Source organism: Babylonia areolata, chromosome 20 (genome assembly GCF_041734735.1).
Source record: "Babylonia areolata isolate BAREFJ2019XMU chromosome 20, ASM4173473v1, whole genome shotgun sequence".
In the NCBI taxonomy this organism is placed as follows: Eukaryota; Metazoa; Mollusca; class Gastropoda; order Neogastropoda; family Buccinidae; genus Babylonia; species Babylonia areolata.
Window position 1 is genome coordinate 29,742,656 of NC_134895.1, and position 16,562 is coordinate 29,759,217.

Consider the following 16,562-nt stretch of genomic DNA (forward strand, 5'->3'; position numbering starts at 1 on the left):
CTGTGGAGGAAAGCGTCGAAAAAGGTATAAGACGTGGAAACCTCAAGAAGGCAGCAGCGGGCCAATCTGTCCCACTCTGCTAACGTTTTAAAGGATAGAGTAGCTGAAGTGGGGAAGATGCTGCGCTGCGAGACCAACATCCTGTCCTGCGCAGAGGGCTCCGCTTCCATGTAGGCAGGGTGGTCCTGTATGTACAAGGACCACACCCCGCCTTTGGAGGAGTCTTTGAGGAACTTGCCCGGGGGGAGGGCGCACGGGGCAGAGAGAGACTCCCTTCCTGGAGGAGAGATGGAAGCAGCACACCTGACAGTGCGGGCTGGCTTATTAAGCCATTCCTGCGCCATTTCTGGCACTCTGAGTCATCTGGTGGTTCTGGAGTTAAAATCACGTTGCCTAAGGAGGGTCAAGGATGACAATGTAGCTTGAGGGACCAACTCAACATGCGTGACCCGATTGGAGAGGGTCAGTTCAAGCTCGAGTTCAAGTCCGAGTTTGGTTCAGGCTGGTCCCTAGGTAGGCGTGGGCTCAATCTTTCACCCTGGGATGGGGGCAAAGAGTGCTCATCTGCTTGTTCATCCTCCTCCGAAGACAGAGGCTCCCACACTTACTCCCAGTCCATCTCCAGCTGGGTGCCATCCCAAGAGGATGAACCCACTGGGATGTCCTGTGAGCTGTGGTCAGCCCAGTGGGACGAGCTGGGACGATCCCGAGCAGGGACCATGGCAACAGCTGTTACCTCTTTGACACCTGAAGAGGGAGGGGAGTACATAGACCATAGGTCCAACCACTCTTGGGATGGCAGGTGCCACACCTTCTCAGTGAGGGCATCTCTGGATGAAAGAGGGACCCATGAGTGCTGTGAGGGGACAAACACCTACTCATCTCTCTGTAGGACTGAGGGCTGGGGTGGTGGGGGGCAACTGCAGGCACCCCCGGGCCGAGCTGGGCGACTCGGCAGCCATCGGTCCTGAAAAGGAGGCCGTTGTGACTGTGGAGGTCACCTGTGGGGTGACAGAGGCCCAGCTTGTGGACTGAGTGGCAATATTGGCTGAGGAGCTCGACCTGACTGACAAGTAGTCGATCCCACTTGTCGAGGCCGTGTGTGTCACCCTGTCAGATGTGCTGGGTTGGAAGCGGGAGGGAGAGGACGAGGGGTTGGCTTCTGGTCCTCCCGGCAACCCAGTGTGCACCACAGGTGTGCCCCAGTATGGGTAGAATGGGGGAAACCACCTGTGGGCGCCAGCCATCCTGTGACCCCAACCCCAAGGGTCACTGGTGCCTTGACCTCCATGAAGGGAAAAACCTGGCCAAGTCGGAGGGAGGTCAGGTCTGACTTGGTTGTCAGTCCCGCCAGAAGACCGGTGGGCCAACTACCCGAAACTGTCCGACACGTGAATGCCTCCCCCAGCAGGGGAGACCGGCCGGATAGCGGGAAGATCTGCAAAGCAGGTGGCCACGCACCCCGAATCCCCTCCCGTGGGGAGACTGGGGTGGCTTGACCCAGGCTGGGCAAAGTAGAGGTCCGCCCCTGGAACCAGGACTTTCTCCACCACAGATGGAGGTAGGGGAGTGGGCTCAGCAGTGGAGGGAGGAGGGGAAATAGCAATGGAGCCCCTGAGGGTGGTCTCAGCGTGGGGACCAGGGTAGCGGCTGGGCACTGCCTCCACTTGAGAGTTCGTGCCTTGCCCCGAGTCCCCATTGCCAAGAGAGGACTTGCCACTCCCCCTTATTTCTGCCTCCCGCTGGGACACCTTGGGCGGCGACACTCATACCCCTTTCCCCCTGGTCCCCTTCATGATCGTTTCAATGGGATGAACGTCGCCTCCGCGATGAGCGTCCAAAGACGCATTGCTACGGTCCCTATCAGGAAAAACCATGAGCTCCTGGCCTGGGAGAGTCTCTTGTCGAGTCTTGATCCCAGCATCATGGTTTCTGCCATTGTGGGATGACATATAAAGCATGGTAACAACGCTTAAGCACCCAGCGAAAGATCCGAGGCCCAAAAGAGAAAGGAAAGACAAGATCGACTAAGAGGTAGAGAAAAAGTATGATTCAAGGGGGCAGAGTTGAATCGAGTATACAAAAGGTAGGAATACAATAAAATCAAGCTGCATGCAACAAAATAAGGCCAAATGAACATGCTTAATAGCCAAAAAAAAAAAAGCATTAGACGAGACAGAGCGTAGACCTGACAAGATGGCGTCGAGAGCCTTGGCCAAAGAAATGATTCAGCGCTTGTAGCTTTTAGATGTGTCTGATTGGCTAAGAGCGGACCGGGCAAGACGGGGCATCTTTTCACTGTTAGCCGTGTGAAATTTGGCCAAGCAGAGCAAACCGATAGGCCTAGTTTGCATCAGTTTGACATGGTACAGTATAAGACGCCAAACACATTTTTTTCATGTTACACAACTGATCATAGGTGTTTGGTCATGTTACCTGAGGGATGTGACTGTAGCGATCCCCCCACTCCACCATCTCTCCACCTGCCTTCATCATCATGGCCTCTGCAGCATCTGGCTGGGCACGATTCACCTGTATCATACAAACCATTCACCTGTACTGAGCAAACAATTCACCTTTAAGGTACAAACCATTCACTTCAAAGGTATGAAACATTCACTTGTATGATATAAATCATTCACCTGCATGGTAAAAACCATTCACTTATACATTAAAAACCATCCACCTGTATGGCATAAAATGTTTGGTGATATATACTTACCATGTCAATATGGTGCCAGAAGTGAAGAGCCTTGCTTTGAGTTCAAGAACACTGATATGCCACTTGTGCTTCCCCCCCGCACCCCCCCCCCACCACACTGAGGATGGACTGTAAAGAGCACCACTTGGTGTGCGGGTCCTGTGCAAGAATAGGGGAGGGAAACCATTTGGGCATCATCTTTAGGAACCACTCTTCCAGACAAATCTGAATGTACCAGGGTGGAGTCCAATCCAACCTGGTTGTCGGACTCGCTGGAGGACAGGCAGCCCTGAATCGCCACATGGGCCTCGCCCAGCAGGGGAGACTGGGTGGATGGCGGGATTGCCTGATGCACAGGGGAGGGTCAGATGCCCAGTATTCCCTCATGTGAAGATAATGGGGTGACTTGGCCTGAGGTGAGCAAAGGAGAGCTGCCCCACCCCCCTGCCCCAAGGCCAGGCCTTTTCCCACCTCTGAGGGAGGCGGAAGAGGGGGCTCAGTATTGGGAAGGAGGAATGGAGGTAGCAACACCCCCACCGAGAGCCTTCTCAGTGCACTGCTTGAGATAGAGGGCGGACACAAAATCCCCTTGTGAGGAAGTGTCCAGCCCAACCTCAACACTACTCACAGTGGAGTTGTAACTCCCTTGGAAGGTGGGGCCCAACTCCATTTCCCCTTGGTCACCTTCCCAACTGTTTTTACTGGCCTCTCCACAATCCACTCCAAAGATGCATCCCTGCAGTCCAACCTGGGTTAGGCCCCTGAAGAAATGCTAACCCAGCCTCACAGTTCCAACCACTGCAGGTGGCATGTGAGACATGGTGAACCACACAAGTTTACCCAATAGTGCTAGCCTCAAGAGAAAGGAAAGAGAGATTGCCATTGCATGAGAAACAAAGTAGTTATTCAAAGAGGAGCAGAAACAAATCCATCATCAGATATGACAAAAGGGGGTAGAAAGACAAGCTGCAAGTAAGAAACAGGCAAAATGAACATACTTAAAAAATAAAAAATAAAAAAAAGCAAAGAATCTGACAAGATGGTGTTGAGAACCTGGCCAAAATTGCTTGTAGTCGTGAAGGGCGTTTGACTGGCTATAGCAGGGCAGACTTGGCTGGGCGTCTTATTTCTAAGGTAACCACAAAATCTGGCCAAACAGAGCAAACTGAAAGGCCTCATTTGCACCAATCTGACATGGTACAGTATAAGAAACCAAACATTCACTTATATGGTGTAAACCATTTACCTGTGTAATACAAACCATTCACCTGTATGGCACAAAACATTCACCTGTATATCCTGTACAAAGCATTCACCAGTATGGCACAAAGCAATCACCTGTGCAGAACAAAACATTCACTTAAATGGTACAAAGCATTCACCTATATGGTTCAAAGCACTCACCTGTATGGTACAAAGCACTAACATTCGTAGAAATCAAGACTGGTGTGATGAGAACGATGAGGAGGTACAGGCATTGTTGTCAGAGAAACACCTACAGTTCAGAGTGCAACAGAATGATCCCACATCACAAGCAAAGGAAGATGCCCTAACCAGCACAAAACAGAAAGTGCAGAGGAAACTGAGATGCAGGATGTCTGGTTCAGCAATAAAGCCAATGAAATCCAGGGCTAAGCAAACAGTCATGACACCAAGCGTTTCTACAATCCTCTGAAGGCTGTGTATGGACCTCAGTTCTGTGGATCCCCCCCCCCCCCCCCTTCTTTTAAGTGTATATGGGACTCAGCTGCTGTCGCAGAAGCAACAGATTTGGAGACATGGGCTGAACACTTAAATCAGGTCCTCAACTGTCCTGTTGCAATCAATAATAAGGCCTTTGCTCGCCTACCTCAGACTGAGATCAATCGAAACCTTGACAACCTCCCCACTGAAGACGAAGTCAGAAAAGCCATAAAGCAACAAAATCAGGATCAGATGCAATCCTGCTGAAGTCTACTTAGCAGGAGGCCAACGCATGATGCAGAAGCTAACTGAGCTTTTCCAGCCCATGTGGAATGAAGGAAGTGTCCCTGAACAATTGAAAGATACCAGCATGGTCCACATCTACAAGAGCAAAGGTACGTTCATCATGACTGTTCAGTTGTTCCATGATGGCATGATAGCGAAAGTCCTGTATGATGGCAATGAGTCTGAAGCCTTCCCAGCAACAAAAGGCATGAAGCAAGAATGCGTTATTGCCCCCAGACTCTTCAGCATGGTCTTCTCTGCTATGCTGAATGATGCCTTCCATGACTGCCAAGGTGGTATAAACATCAAATACAGGAATGATGGTGGGCTATCCAACCTCTAACACCTGCAGGTCGTTACAAAGGTAAAGGAGACTGTCATCAGAGAATTCTAATTTGCTGATGATTGCGTCCTCAATGCCAGCACAGAGCAAAATATGCAGCGAGAAATGGACTGCTTCTCACAAGAGTGAAGCCTGCAACAACTTTGGTCTCCCAATCAGTACCAAAAGACTAAGTTACGTACCTGTCCGCATCCGAAAAGCCCCACCAGGAACTGCACATCACAATAAAGGGGCAGAAGCTACATGCAGTTGAAAGCTTTACCTATCTGGGCAGAACTCTTTCACAAGCAGTGAATATTGATGCAGAGATCAGCAACAGAATCGCCAAAGCCAGTGTCGCCTGAGGGAGACTCCCAATGTGTTTGGAGAAGACTCGGCTGAAGGTCTACCAAGCAGTGGTACTCACCATCCGGCTCTATGAGAGAGAGACCTGGACTGTCTACAGCAGACATGCTAAATAGTTCAACCACTTCCACTTGAGCTGCATCCATAGATTTCTCCACATACGATGGCAGTACAAAGTCCCAGGCACAGAGGTCCTGGAATGGGCTAGCACCCACAGTCTCCATACCCTCCTACAGAAAGCACAAGCCAGATGGGCTGGCCATATCATCAGGATGTCTGACAGTTGACTGCCAAAACATCAGCTGAGCCAGGACAAGCGCTCAGTTGGGGAGCAGAAGAAACGCTTCAAAGACTGCCTCAAAGTGTCCCTAAAAGACCTCAGCATTAATCCAAGTAGCTGGTAATCGCTTGCTCTGGACTGCCCAACCTGGCAAAACAATATTGAAAGAAGCACATGCAGCAGAAAACACATGCACTAAAAGGCTCGGAGGAGACAAGGCACAAGCTACCTCCACTTCCACTGCAGCACCATCCCACATGTGTTGCACACGCAGGTGAGCTTTCCAAGCCCAGATTGGCCTCACCAGTCACCTCCGGACCCACAGTCACAGATCCTCCATGTGATGCTGAAGTCATAGTGATCTTTGACTCCGAAGGATAAACAACATCTGTAATGGTACACAGCACTAACCTGTATGGTACAAACCATTCACCTGTATGGTACAAACCATTCACCTGTATGTCACAAAACAATCACCTGTATGGTGCAAACAATTCAACTGTATGGTACAAAGCATTCACCTGTATGGTAAAAACCATTCACCTGTCTGGTACTCATTCATTGTTTGAGGACAAAACGGTTACATCTCGAGCAGGTCTTGTTAAGAAATATCGGACTCTGTTTTGTTATGTCTTGTGGTGGTCATCTTGTTTTGAAGTCAGGCTGCAGCTGGCTGATTTCTTCATGTGATCTCCCTTTGCCAATGACAAGCAGGTATCTTCTGCCTTGCTCATGCATTGTTTACAAAAATGTCCTTATTTTGAAAGCAGTGACTAGCTTGAAGTTTTAAATTTGACCAATGAGAAGGACATAGTTTTGAAAGCTAGAAAACAGCTCTTTACAACCATGTGACACTTGACCAGTCAATTCAAGCATGTCAAAATTGACTGATTTTGTTCAGTTTTAGGAGATCAGAATGAAGGGTTGGGTGATTTAAACATACTTTTAAGGGAAAAGAAAACAAAATTATACCTACATACTTCAACATGACAGAATAAAGCCTAAAGTTCAAAATCTGAAAATCAGCAACCTGAACCCCTATCATTCTGCCAACAATCGCTGCTTGTGACAAAGTGGGTCAGGTCCAAAGCAACTCATTTCATGGTGGAGGGTCACATATTTTTAAAATTTACTTTGAATAAAAACATGGGCACTGCCATATGTGACTCAACAAGACAAACCTTGAGTTCCTCAAAGATCTCAGCTGTGGCATAGGGGCTGGGACACCACAGTGTACGTAGCTTTGGGAAGTGCATGGTCAACAATGCCAGACGTGATGATGTCTCATTCAGGTTCACTTCACTGGTCATTGGATACTTCCCCTGAAAGGAAACAGGCTGTCATTAACCCCTTCACTGCTAGTACGTTTTGTTATAGCCTATGCTGAGAATTTTTTCAGAAAAACAAGAAAAACACTCCAATGATTTTAATTTGCTTATATTTCAAAAAGTACTGAAGATAAATGCATAAAAGTATCTATCAAATGAAAAGAAAATGAATCAAGATTTTGTTTTTAATACTCACATATCCAAATAATGAGTCAAAAAAAAAAAAAAAAAATTGGGACTGTCATTCCATCATGTAGGTGCTACAACATCAACCAGGTTATCAACCTGTCTTTCTTGTGACTGTTGTGATCAACCACACACACTGTCAAGGCTGAGCAACAGTGTCCAGGTGCATAAGACTCCAACACAGTCCACACAAAGAATGAAAAGGGTGTACTCACCCAGCATCTATTGCCAGTAAAAACGCTGTGTGTGGTACTTGTGGAAACAGTCTTCAAGGCACAGTGCAGTTTGCTGGGGCAGTCTGGGCAGTAGAACCTCACATCCTTTCTTTGCCCTTTCTTCCAGCAGACTCTGCACCTCCTTTGTAGCCGGGCCTTCTATGGGGTATGTGGTATGACATCAATGAAGTGTCGTCCACACAGACGAACAGCGTGGTCATCTTTAGCAGTGTCTGGGTCTTGGTCACCAAAAATCATGGCACTAATTACATCCTTCTGGAAGTCCAGGAATGTACTGCTGTTGCCTGCTTTTTTGTTGAGGATGTGTACATTCAACATGGAAATTTGTAGAAAATGTACACACAGATATTTGTACCACTTCAGGGTTTTCCTTGTGGCATCATTGGGCTGCAGTTGTTGGTCACGATGGTCCATGGCACCCATGTTTTTGTTGTAATCCAGAATTGCTGGAGGCTTATTTACTGCCCTTTGGTCTTTCTGCTGCTGGTCTTCAGCTGCAGATTTGTGGCAAGTTGTCAACTCCAGATGGTCCAGGACAAACATTATGATCATCACCATGCTGCATACCTGAAACACATTGCATAAAAGACTACACATTGCATAAAAGACTAAGTTTGTTGTTTTTTTGTTTGTTTTTTTACATATAAAAAGGTTATGAAATGGTACCATTTTATTTCTGACTGTTTTCAGAAGCTGAAATACACACATACCTACCCCCCCAGCCCCCAAACCCGCAACACACACACACTGAAACTGGTTCATGGTATGCCACACTCCCTTCATTCTCTTTTTCATACAAAACAAAATGACTACACACACACACACACACACTTCTACAAGTGTTGCATTTACAAAGTAATTTAGGCATACAAATCTGTTATCATTCTCTTAGTTCAGTTTTGTAAACATCCCCCCACCCCACCCCCCGGCCCCTCCCCCACTCACACACACACACAACAACAACAACAACAAACCAATACACACTCAGGAACGAATTCGCAGAAAGCTCTAGGTGAGCGACACACGCTGTCATCAACAATGAGCCAGCCAGCAAGCCGCGTCCCCTCGTGCAGCATTGGTCACACACAGTACACATATGACTGACTCTCCCTCACGCACACAGACACTGATCAGTAACTGACGAAGCTACTTACCACAGCTAACACATTCAAAACACACACAATGCAGTAATATTCATTGGTACAACAAACAGAAAGTAAATAATAAACTGACAAACCTCGTAAACACCCACCTGCATCTTGAATCAGCTGAGCTTGTCTGTTCATTTTCGTCAAGCAACCCCACCTTCCACCCCCCTGCATGTCAAAATCTGCGTCTTCGGCATCAACTTCATGCAGTTCTATCTCATTCAGTCCACAATCTTCATCTCTACTATTTGCATCGTGAAGGATTTCTTCCAATACTTGTGCAAGTGTTGGGGTTTGTCTGCATTCAGCCATAACTTTGGAAACACAACTTGAGCTTCGTACAAACTTGCAAAACTTTCGCCATAAATATAACAATAGGTGAATATTTTTAGCTAATGGAACTCAGGAGATAAAGAGCTCTCAGGGGAGCTAATTTAATGGTTAGCAGACTGTTTTTTCTGCAATGCGGGACTCAAAACATAGAACGTTGTAACATGACGTACAGTGCACATCAATACAGCACTGGCGAGTGACATTTCATGATGTACGCAGTACGTCAACAGCGCAGTCAAGAGGTTAAGCACACACACATAGACACACACAAACTGAAAAACTCAATGTAGTTTTGGTACTGCAGCCAATACATCATCCACAATGTTTGGTTCCATCAATAATGATAATAATAATAATAATGTACATTTACATACAGCCCTTTCTCTCTAAGAGCTGAGGGCGCTTTACATGAAAGAAAAATATTACAAATTACATAAATCATTCATGACCACTCTTACTCAAAACCCCTCCCCCCCACCCAACCCCCCCACACTACCCACCACACTCTTCAAGCATCCAAAGTGAGATGACATGGGTGGTGTTTGAGAACAAGGAAGATGAAAGTGCTTATAGACAGGTTTTAAAAAGATGAGTTTTCAGTGACGAGCGAAAAGTAGAGATAGAATTGATGCATGGATACGATGAGGAACGTTGTTCCAGGTGTGAGGAGACAAAGAAGAAAGAACGTTCACCATAGGTTCTTGTATTGACACGAGAAAGTTTCAAAAGTTTCAGAGGAAGAGCAGAGATTTCTTGAGGGAGTGTAAACACTGATAAGGTCAGAAAGATATGTAGGTCCTGCAGAGTGGAAAGCAAAATAGCAGAGACATGCAACTTTGCATCTAATTCTCACTTCAATGGGGAGACAATACAGAGTGCAGAGGTGGGGAGAAATGTGATCAGTAAGTGGGACTCTGAGAGTCAGATGGGCAGCATTGTTTTGAAGTTTTTGAATTCGCTGAAGAAGATTATGTGGACAGCCTATGAGAAAAGAATTACAGTAGTCGATTCGTGACAGCACAAGAGCAGAAATAAAGAGTTTTAGTAGTTTCAACAGAAAAGTACTGACGGATAGAGTTGATGTGACGAAGTTCACAACTGACTATGCATATCAGATTTACTACCTGAGCGCGCATGCTGAGGTTTGACTCAAGAATGACTCCAAGGTTCCTTTCATGAATAAGACAATCAGTAAGATCCAGCAACCAAACTGTACCTGAATAAAGAGAGCAGAATTGAGAAGTGGAAATGATCATGAAACTGCACACATAGGGTGCACAAAAAAGGCATAAAAGAAAAAACAAAAACTTCAATTTGTCTACAAAAGAATGAATCTGGGTGACTGTATGGGGCCTTGAGAGTGGAGTGGAGTTAAGCCAGGGAAACAGCACTCAGAGTCACTCACACACAAAAAGACCTGAAATAAAAGTTCCTTTCACATCCACTATGATTGAAACTTAACCCTTTCAGCATGTTGGACAGGAATCAGATGAAATTCATTCATAATGTCCATCATGCACTGAATCACAGCAGAAATCTGGTATTGGTTCTGCATAAGTTAAAAGATGGTATGCAGTGGCAAACCATAGTCGTAACATTTAATCAAGAAGTACAGTGTGCATCTCAGACATGTGCGAAGTACACCCCCACCAACCCACAACATTTCAATGCCACATGTGCACTCAAGGCAGCCTGTCACCTTTGATGAAGCAGCAACAGATGACCCACCTGCAGAGAGAAGGACTTGTTGGGGTCAAACTCTATCAGCAGTACAGGACGTTTGTAGCACCGACACATGGCCACACACTGGTTGTACAGCCGCCCATTATTCAGGCTGCCAATCAGATCACTGACACTCTTTCGCTCCACACAGATGTCAGGTGTCAGAATATAGTCTCCAATCTGCACAAATGTTTCCAGGTTTGAATGAAGTCCACAGAATGAAAGATCTGATCTTCTGTTTCAATGAAATAGTGGAAACAAAAAGTTTACTTGCATGCATATTTGAAAACAGAAATGAAGAATTACTCAAGTTTGCTGAACAATCATTGAGCAAGGAATCAGAAAGAATTACAAGGAAAAATAAAAGTAATGTTGAAAAGACTGTGCCATCATTGAAACTGTCCCATCAGCAATAGCACTTTCTTTATCATCCGTACATTTCAACAAAGACAAGAATTAATGTCAGTTCTGTATTCAGTATTGTTACATTAATTTTTACAGATTTTAGTTGAAGGAAAAAAAGTTCCCTATTTTCACAGTCCAGACAAAATGGAAAAGACTGTAATGACACACTTGCCCTGATAAATATGTATTAGAGGCAAAGCCTTCATGTGTGATTCCTGCTGTACTCCAAGTGTGAAAGAGGGTGGAGGGTTACCAGTACATATATAACAATCCAAATCATATATTTGCTACCACCATTAACGAGTGTTTGTCAAACTTAAGTTGTGTGAGCTGGAAAAGGAGCAATTCTATCTTTATCACGGCACGCTTACTGACATTTCATTCTTTTCCAATCATAATAATACAGATAAAAACTTTTCCTGTCTTCATCAAAACTTTTTGGCTTCAATAAATCATAACAAAATTGCAAGATGTATTTCAGGCATATAATATATACAATTGTGACTCCGCAGAAGTCCAGTTCTTTCAGCACAATTACGATCAGCGGATTGGATGAGTTCTTGACTGTGGGACTACCTGCCTCTCCCAAGAGGCCATTCCAAAAAATGGTTATTCATTGTTGGAATCTGTGAAAACAAACCCTAATTAAATATTTCTCTCCAAATAATGGCTTAAGATGAGGAAGTTGACATTAAAAAAACTGGAAGAATTTTTTAAACATCCATACATAATGCAAGTTAGGTTGTTTAAGACAAATTCTGGGCTAGAGAGTTATTGATTTGTTGATCATTCATGCACATTTTGCAGGAGGTGATGAGGCCTTTATAAAAGTAATTTGTGAATAAACTTTAGTGGCTTCCCTCACCTCCTCTTCATAATATCATGAACATCAATGGATGTAAGTGCTGATTAATTATAAACATATGCATAAAAAGATACTGCTTTTACCAACAAATGAGTACTTGTGCAAATGTAGATAGTGTAAGATCTTCACACTGAGTGTAAAACTCAACCGCCTTTCCATGCTTTGAGTCATATCTTAAAATTAATGTAATGTCTTAGATGAGCGAGATTCATTAAAAAAAAAAAAAAAAAAATCCAATAGTATATTCAGATTGAAGTCCCATTACTTGGCAGAATTTTCCATTTTAAGCAGAATTTTCTATTTGAACTAAAAATGATAAAATGACTGCCATCAATCAACCTGTCAGTAAAAGTGTTAATTTTGTGAAAAAAACAAACAAACAAAAACAAAAACCCACCAAACAAATCAATACTAACCTGACTGTGAAAATATCTAACTTCTTTGTAACTGTCTGTGCCCTTTCCAGAAGTATACTGTCATTATAATAATATGAATGTGTGGAAAGAACTTTTTATCCATATTTTCAAGCAAAATTTTTTGTCAAAAAAAAATGTGAAAGTTTAATATAGATACATACACACACACACACATATACACTCAGACAGACACACAGGCAATCAAAACACAGGGTTATTACATAGAATCATGTGTGTAAAACATACACATGAGCCAATAACAAAATGATAAAAAATCTTTAAAACTCAAGTTCTAAAGACCCATTAGGTGCCATACAGAACTCTTCATCAGATTCCTCCAGGTCTGTTGGTTGCATGTTAAAACCTGCATCTCTGCAAATGGTTTTCCTGTGCATTCTGCAACGCTGTCAATCCATTTTTTTTCTGTCTTCCCCTCTGTCTCCCTTTCTCGACAGTTCATTGGAGAACTGTTTTAGCAAGGCCATTCAATCCTGTTATGTGGCCAATGTACCAATGCAGTTTTCTTTTCTAAACTGCCAGCTGATCTTCGTGTGGGTCCAGAGTGCTGCTGAATAGTTTGGGAAACTTACTTGTTCACTGGGGATATAATCAGTTGCTCATTGCCTGCCAAGCCACAGATGAAGCAAACGTTTATGATGGTTCTTCCTCCAATGCTGACTGTTCTGGCATGATCTTCAAATGCATTAGTCATGATGCATTCCAATGATTGCTGAACAGTGTGGGAGACAGATGCAACTCCAACTGAGGTATGGTACCACTATCCAACAGCACCATGTGCGAGTACAACACCAGTCATTTCGGACTATAGTTGCTGGATGGTGGTGTGAAACTAAACAACCAATTGAAAAATTGTACCATTCTCCCTTTCCTCCTTTGGGTCTATCAGAAAAATCTCTGATGACAGTAAAGTCTCTAAAACATCTTCTTTGGAGGTTGTTCACTGGCTTCTTTTTGTTCTCTCCTCTCAAACTGTTGATTATAAGTAGCTTGTTTGAGTTTCACTGTCTAAACAGAGTAACATATTGCAGTGTGACTCAGCGTTACTAGTAGTCAAAGGTGTGTATTGTATTTAAAGGTGATCCAGGAAAAGGTTTTTCACAAGGGCAAGGTACAAAACAGAAATGATCTGTCATAGTGACGGGTGCCATAGCCATAAGAGTGTTGGACTTTCAATCTGAGGGTCCTGGGTTCAGTCCCAGTATTGGTGCCTTGTTGTTTAAAGGTGAAGATTTTTGCAGTGTTTATGTCAACATATGTGCAGTCCTGCCAGTGGCTCTCTGTGTGAACACACTTGCTAAAGATGAAATGTGCATATCAAAGATTCCATAATCCCTGTCAGAACATTTGTGCTAACACAAATATATCTAGCAACTGAGTATGGCTGCCTGCTTTGCAGGATAAAAACAGTCATATGCACAGAAACAAGCAAATATGGGATCTGCAACCCACAAAGCAGAAAGAAAAAGAAAATCTGTCAAACCTAAACAAAGTTCATACCACCCATTTAGGTGAAACTTGTTTCAAACCATGAGCCAAGTCCTGTAAAAGAAATAACAGACAACTGAAGAGTCTACTAATGACTGCATATTCCAAGTTGCTGATCTTCTGAAAAGATGGCAACGGGGAGAAATACCTCCAAGGTGACAGGTTCAACACTGATGCCTCGTCGATGAATCAGTGAGGGCAATTCACTGCGGAATTCACGCATGTCCACAATGACCTGAAATAAAAGATGAAATACATACCACGGTTAATCTTATGTTTTTACACTCACACAGAGAAAAGTATGATGCCAAAAATACAAATCATAATCTATATCAAAGGAGAGGCACCATTCTCAGACATACATATACATTCTCAAATACTCATTTTGTGATTTTCCATTGTTCATGGGACACACTGGAATCAGCAGAAAGTTGAATACAATAAAATTATATTACTACCACCAGGTACTTTTGATCCAACCCTCTCCATAATGTTCTGAAGTACTAGGTACATACACATTGCCTTTAACAGTACAGGACAGGAGAAGAGCAGTATCCATACGCTTCATCACATCAGAAAGCTGGACAGCTTCAAATTAATATTAAGAACAACCACAAGACATGATCTTTTATTGTAGTTTAAGTTTCTTTTCTACTATCAAAATTTGTTTTTAACAGTGGACATGAAGAGAAGTAACATATGTAACCAGTCCGAAAAGTAATGGAAAGATAGGTGTTTCAGTTCAGATTTGTGGACCGTTACCATTTGTTAAAAATGATAATATCAAAGCTGCACATGGGAAGTTTTAACATTTGAAATCCATTTAATTGTTAGTTACTTTGAGACCTAATGCTTTGGGTTGTGATGATCGCTTGACGACCTTGCAAGCAGCGTATCTGAACAAGGTAAATTCTAGTTTAGAATCGTCAGTATCAAGGAAAGCTACATTTTTGAACTATAGAAAAATAATAACAAAGACTGCAGATCATCAGAAAGTAAACTATATCCATGCATGATCCATGCGATTCATAATAATTATTGTTTCTGAGTTTCGTGAATAGAAACGAGCCATGGCACAGCCAAAAAATAAATATTGATATGATTACAGCTGGTGGCAATGCATTTATGAATAATGTGTTGTAGTATCAGTATAACTATTGCATAAGAGTTTTGTTAATTGAAATATCCATGGCATTGTTCTAAATATGATTAAAATTTAATGCATAATATGAAATAATGTGTTGTAGTATGCATATCAATGTAAGGGTATTGTTACTGATGCGCAATTATTTTTCATATTTTAGTCTGGTTGTGGTTATTTATCAAAAGATTCTTTTAATTGTTATTATTCTATTATCATTGGCATCACAGGAGTAATTATAAATACTGATGTTATAAATTCATTAATATGAGAGGTCAGAAGAAATTCGCACTCAGCTGAGTATATGGGGATTAACTTGACTGGAAGTTGTTAATCACCAGTAGTGAATGTGTTGGAAAACACAGTATTCTGTTGTTCAGAAAATTAACTGTGTTATACAGTTATGAAGCAAACCCCGGATAGTTTGCTTTGGGCCATAGCAGAGTCTTTTTGGTATTTTTTATGAAATTACTTTTAATCAAAAAGGACATAACTTTGATTCCACTACTTATGTTATGAACTAGATGTTCAGAATGAGATTGTCACTGTATGTGTGGCTATGCGAAGACCTCATCATTTTTGTGATAATTTTGGGGAATTGTCACTTCATGTTATAGTATCTGTGTTACATCTGATCAAATTCAAATAAAATTATAGAGCTTAGAGCCTCACCGACCACTAAGGCCATCTCAAGGCTATCGCACATCTACTGGGATATCAATTTATTGCTGTCACTTACTGTAAAAATATCAGTGTTCATGGACATACTCTTATGGTTGGTCATGCTATTTTATCAGTAATGAATGTTTTATTATAAAATAACCCTTAACCACTGGAATACAATGGAATTGTAAAGGTTACATGTTATGAGATATGTGCACGTGTGAAATTGTTATACTGAGTGAATGTCTTATCCCAGAACCGAATCACTATTCTTATCAGCTATGTCACATCTGTTTCAGAAGTACTTTTGTTTTTTATTCCCTACATATTCTACTTTTCATCCATTTTTGCCATTCTGACTAACTGAAGTCATCCCCCATGATAACATGTAAATGATGTGCATCAGCTTTACTTTGTTCTGATAGAAGAAATAAATCAATTGTAAACTCCATTCTGCATTTCAAATTCATATTTTGTGAGAAATTATTGACCGGACCCACACTATAAAATCACTCCATAAACTCACCCCATACAACTAAAACTCACATACTGTTTCAACACAGGGTCCATACTGGTTTACAATTTCAAAATTCCATGACTTTTCCAAAACTTTTCCATGACGTCTTCATAAATTTCCATGAGTTCAAATTCATTATTTTCATGACAAAATGTATATTCTTCTATAATCAAAATGGCTTATTGGGATGATGGAGTCTCCTGTCGGACCGATGGATGAGTAGGCAGGCAGGTTTATCTGTTGGTGTGTGTCCTCATATGGGAGAAGAGGCCGATTCTGGACGTGCAGCACTTCCCATAGGTGTTGCAAGGGAAAACATCTCCAGAAGCTGAGCCATGCTTCCTTCGCTCACGCTTCTCCTTTATGGCCAGCGTTCTCTTGTGCTCAAACGTCTTTAAGCCTCTAGAGCACAGCATCCTCCAGCGAGAGCGGTCAAGGACATCAGTTTTCCAGGAAGCA

At 42.9% G+C, this 16,562-nt stretch overlaps 1 protein-coding gene across 1 annotated transcript in view; it reads right to left on the reverse strand.

Moving 5' to 3' along the window:
- The window catches only part of LOC143295387 (DNA repair endonuclease XPF-like), a 223,768-nt gene that overhangs the window by 18,189 nt on the left and 189,017 nt on the right, over positions 1-16,562 (reverse strand). Inside the window, exons 19-22 of the mRNA XM_076607056.1 lie at positions 13,931-14,017; positions 10,597-10,770; positions 6,819-6,959; positions 2,437-2,532 (exon numbers count right to left, since the gene is read on the reverse strand). Coding sequence (XP_076463171.1) covers positions 2,437-2,532; positions 6,819-6,959; positions 10,597-10,770; positions 13,931-14,017 — 498 coding nt within the window. The remainder of the gene's footprint in view (positions 1-2,436; positions 2,533-6,818; positions 6,960-10,596; positions 10,771-13,930; positions 14,018-16,562) is intronic.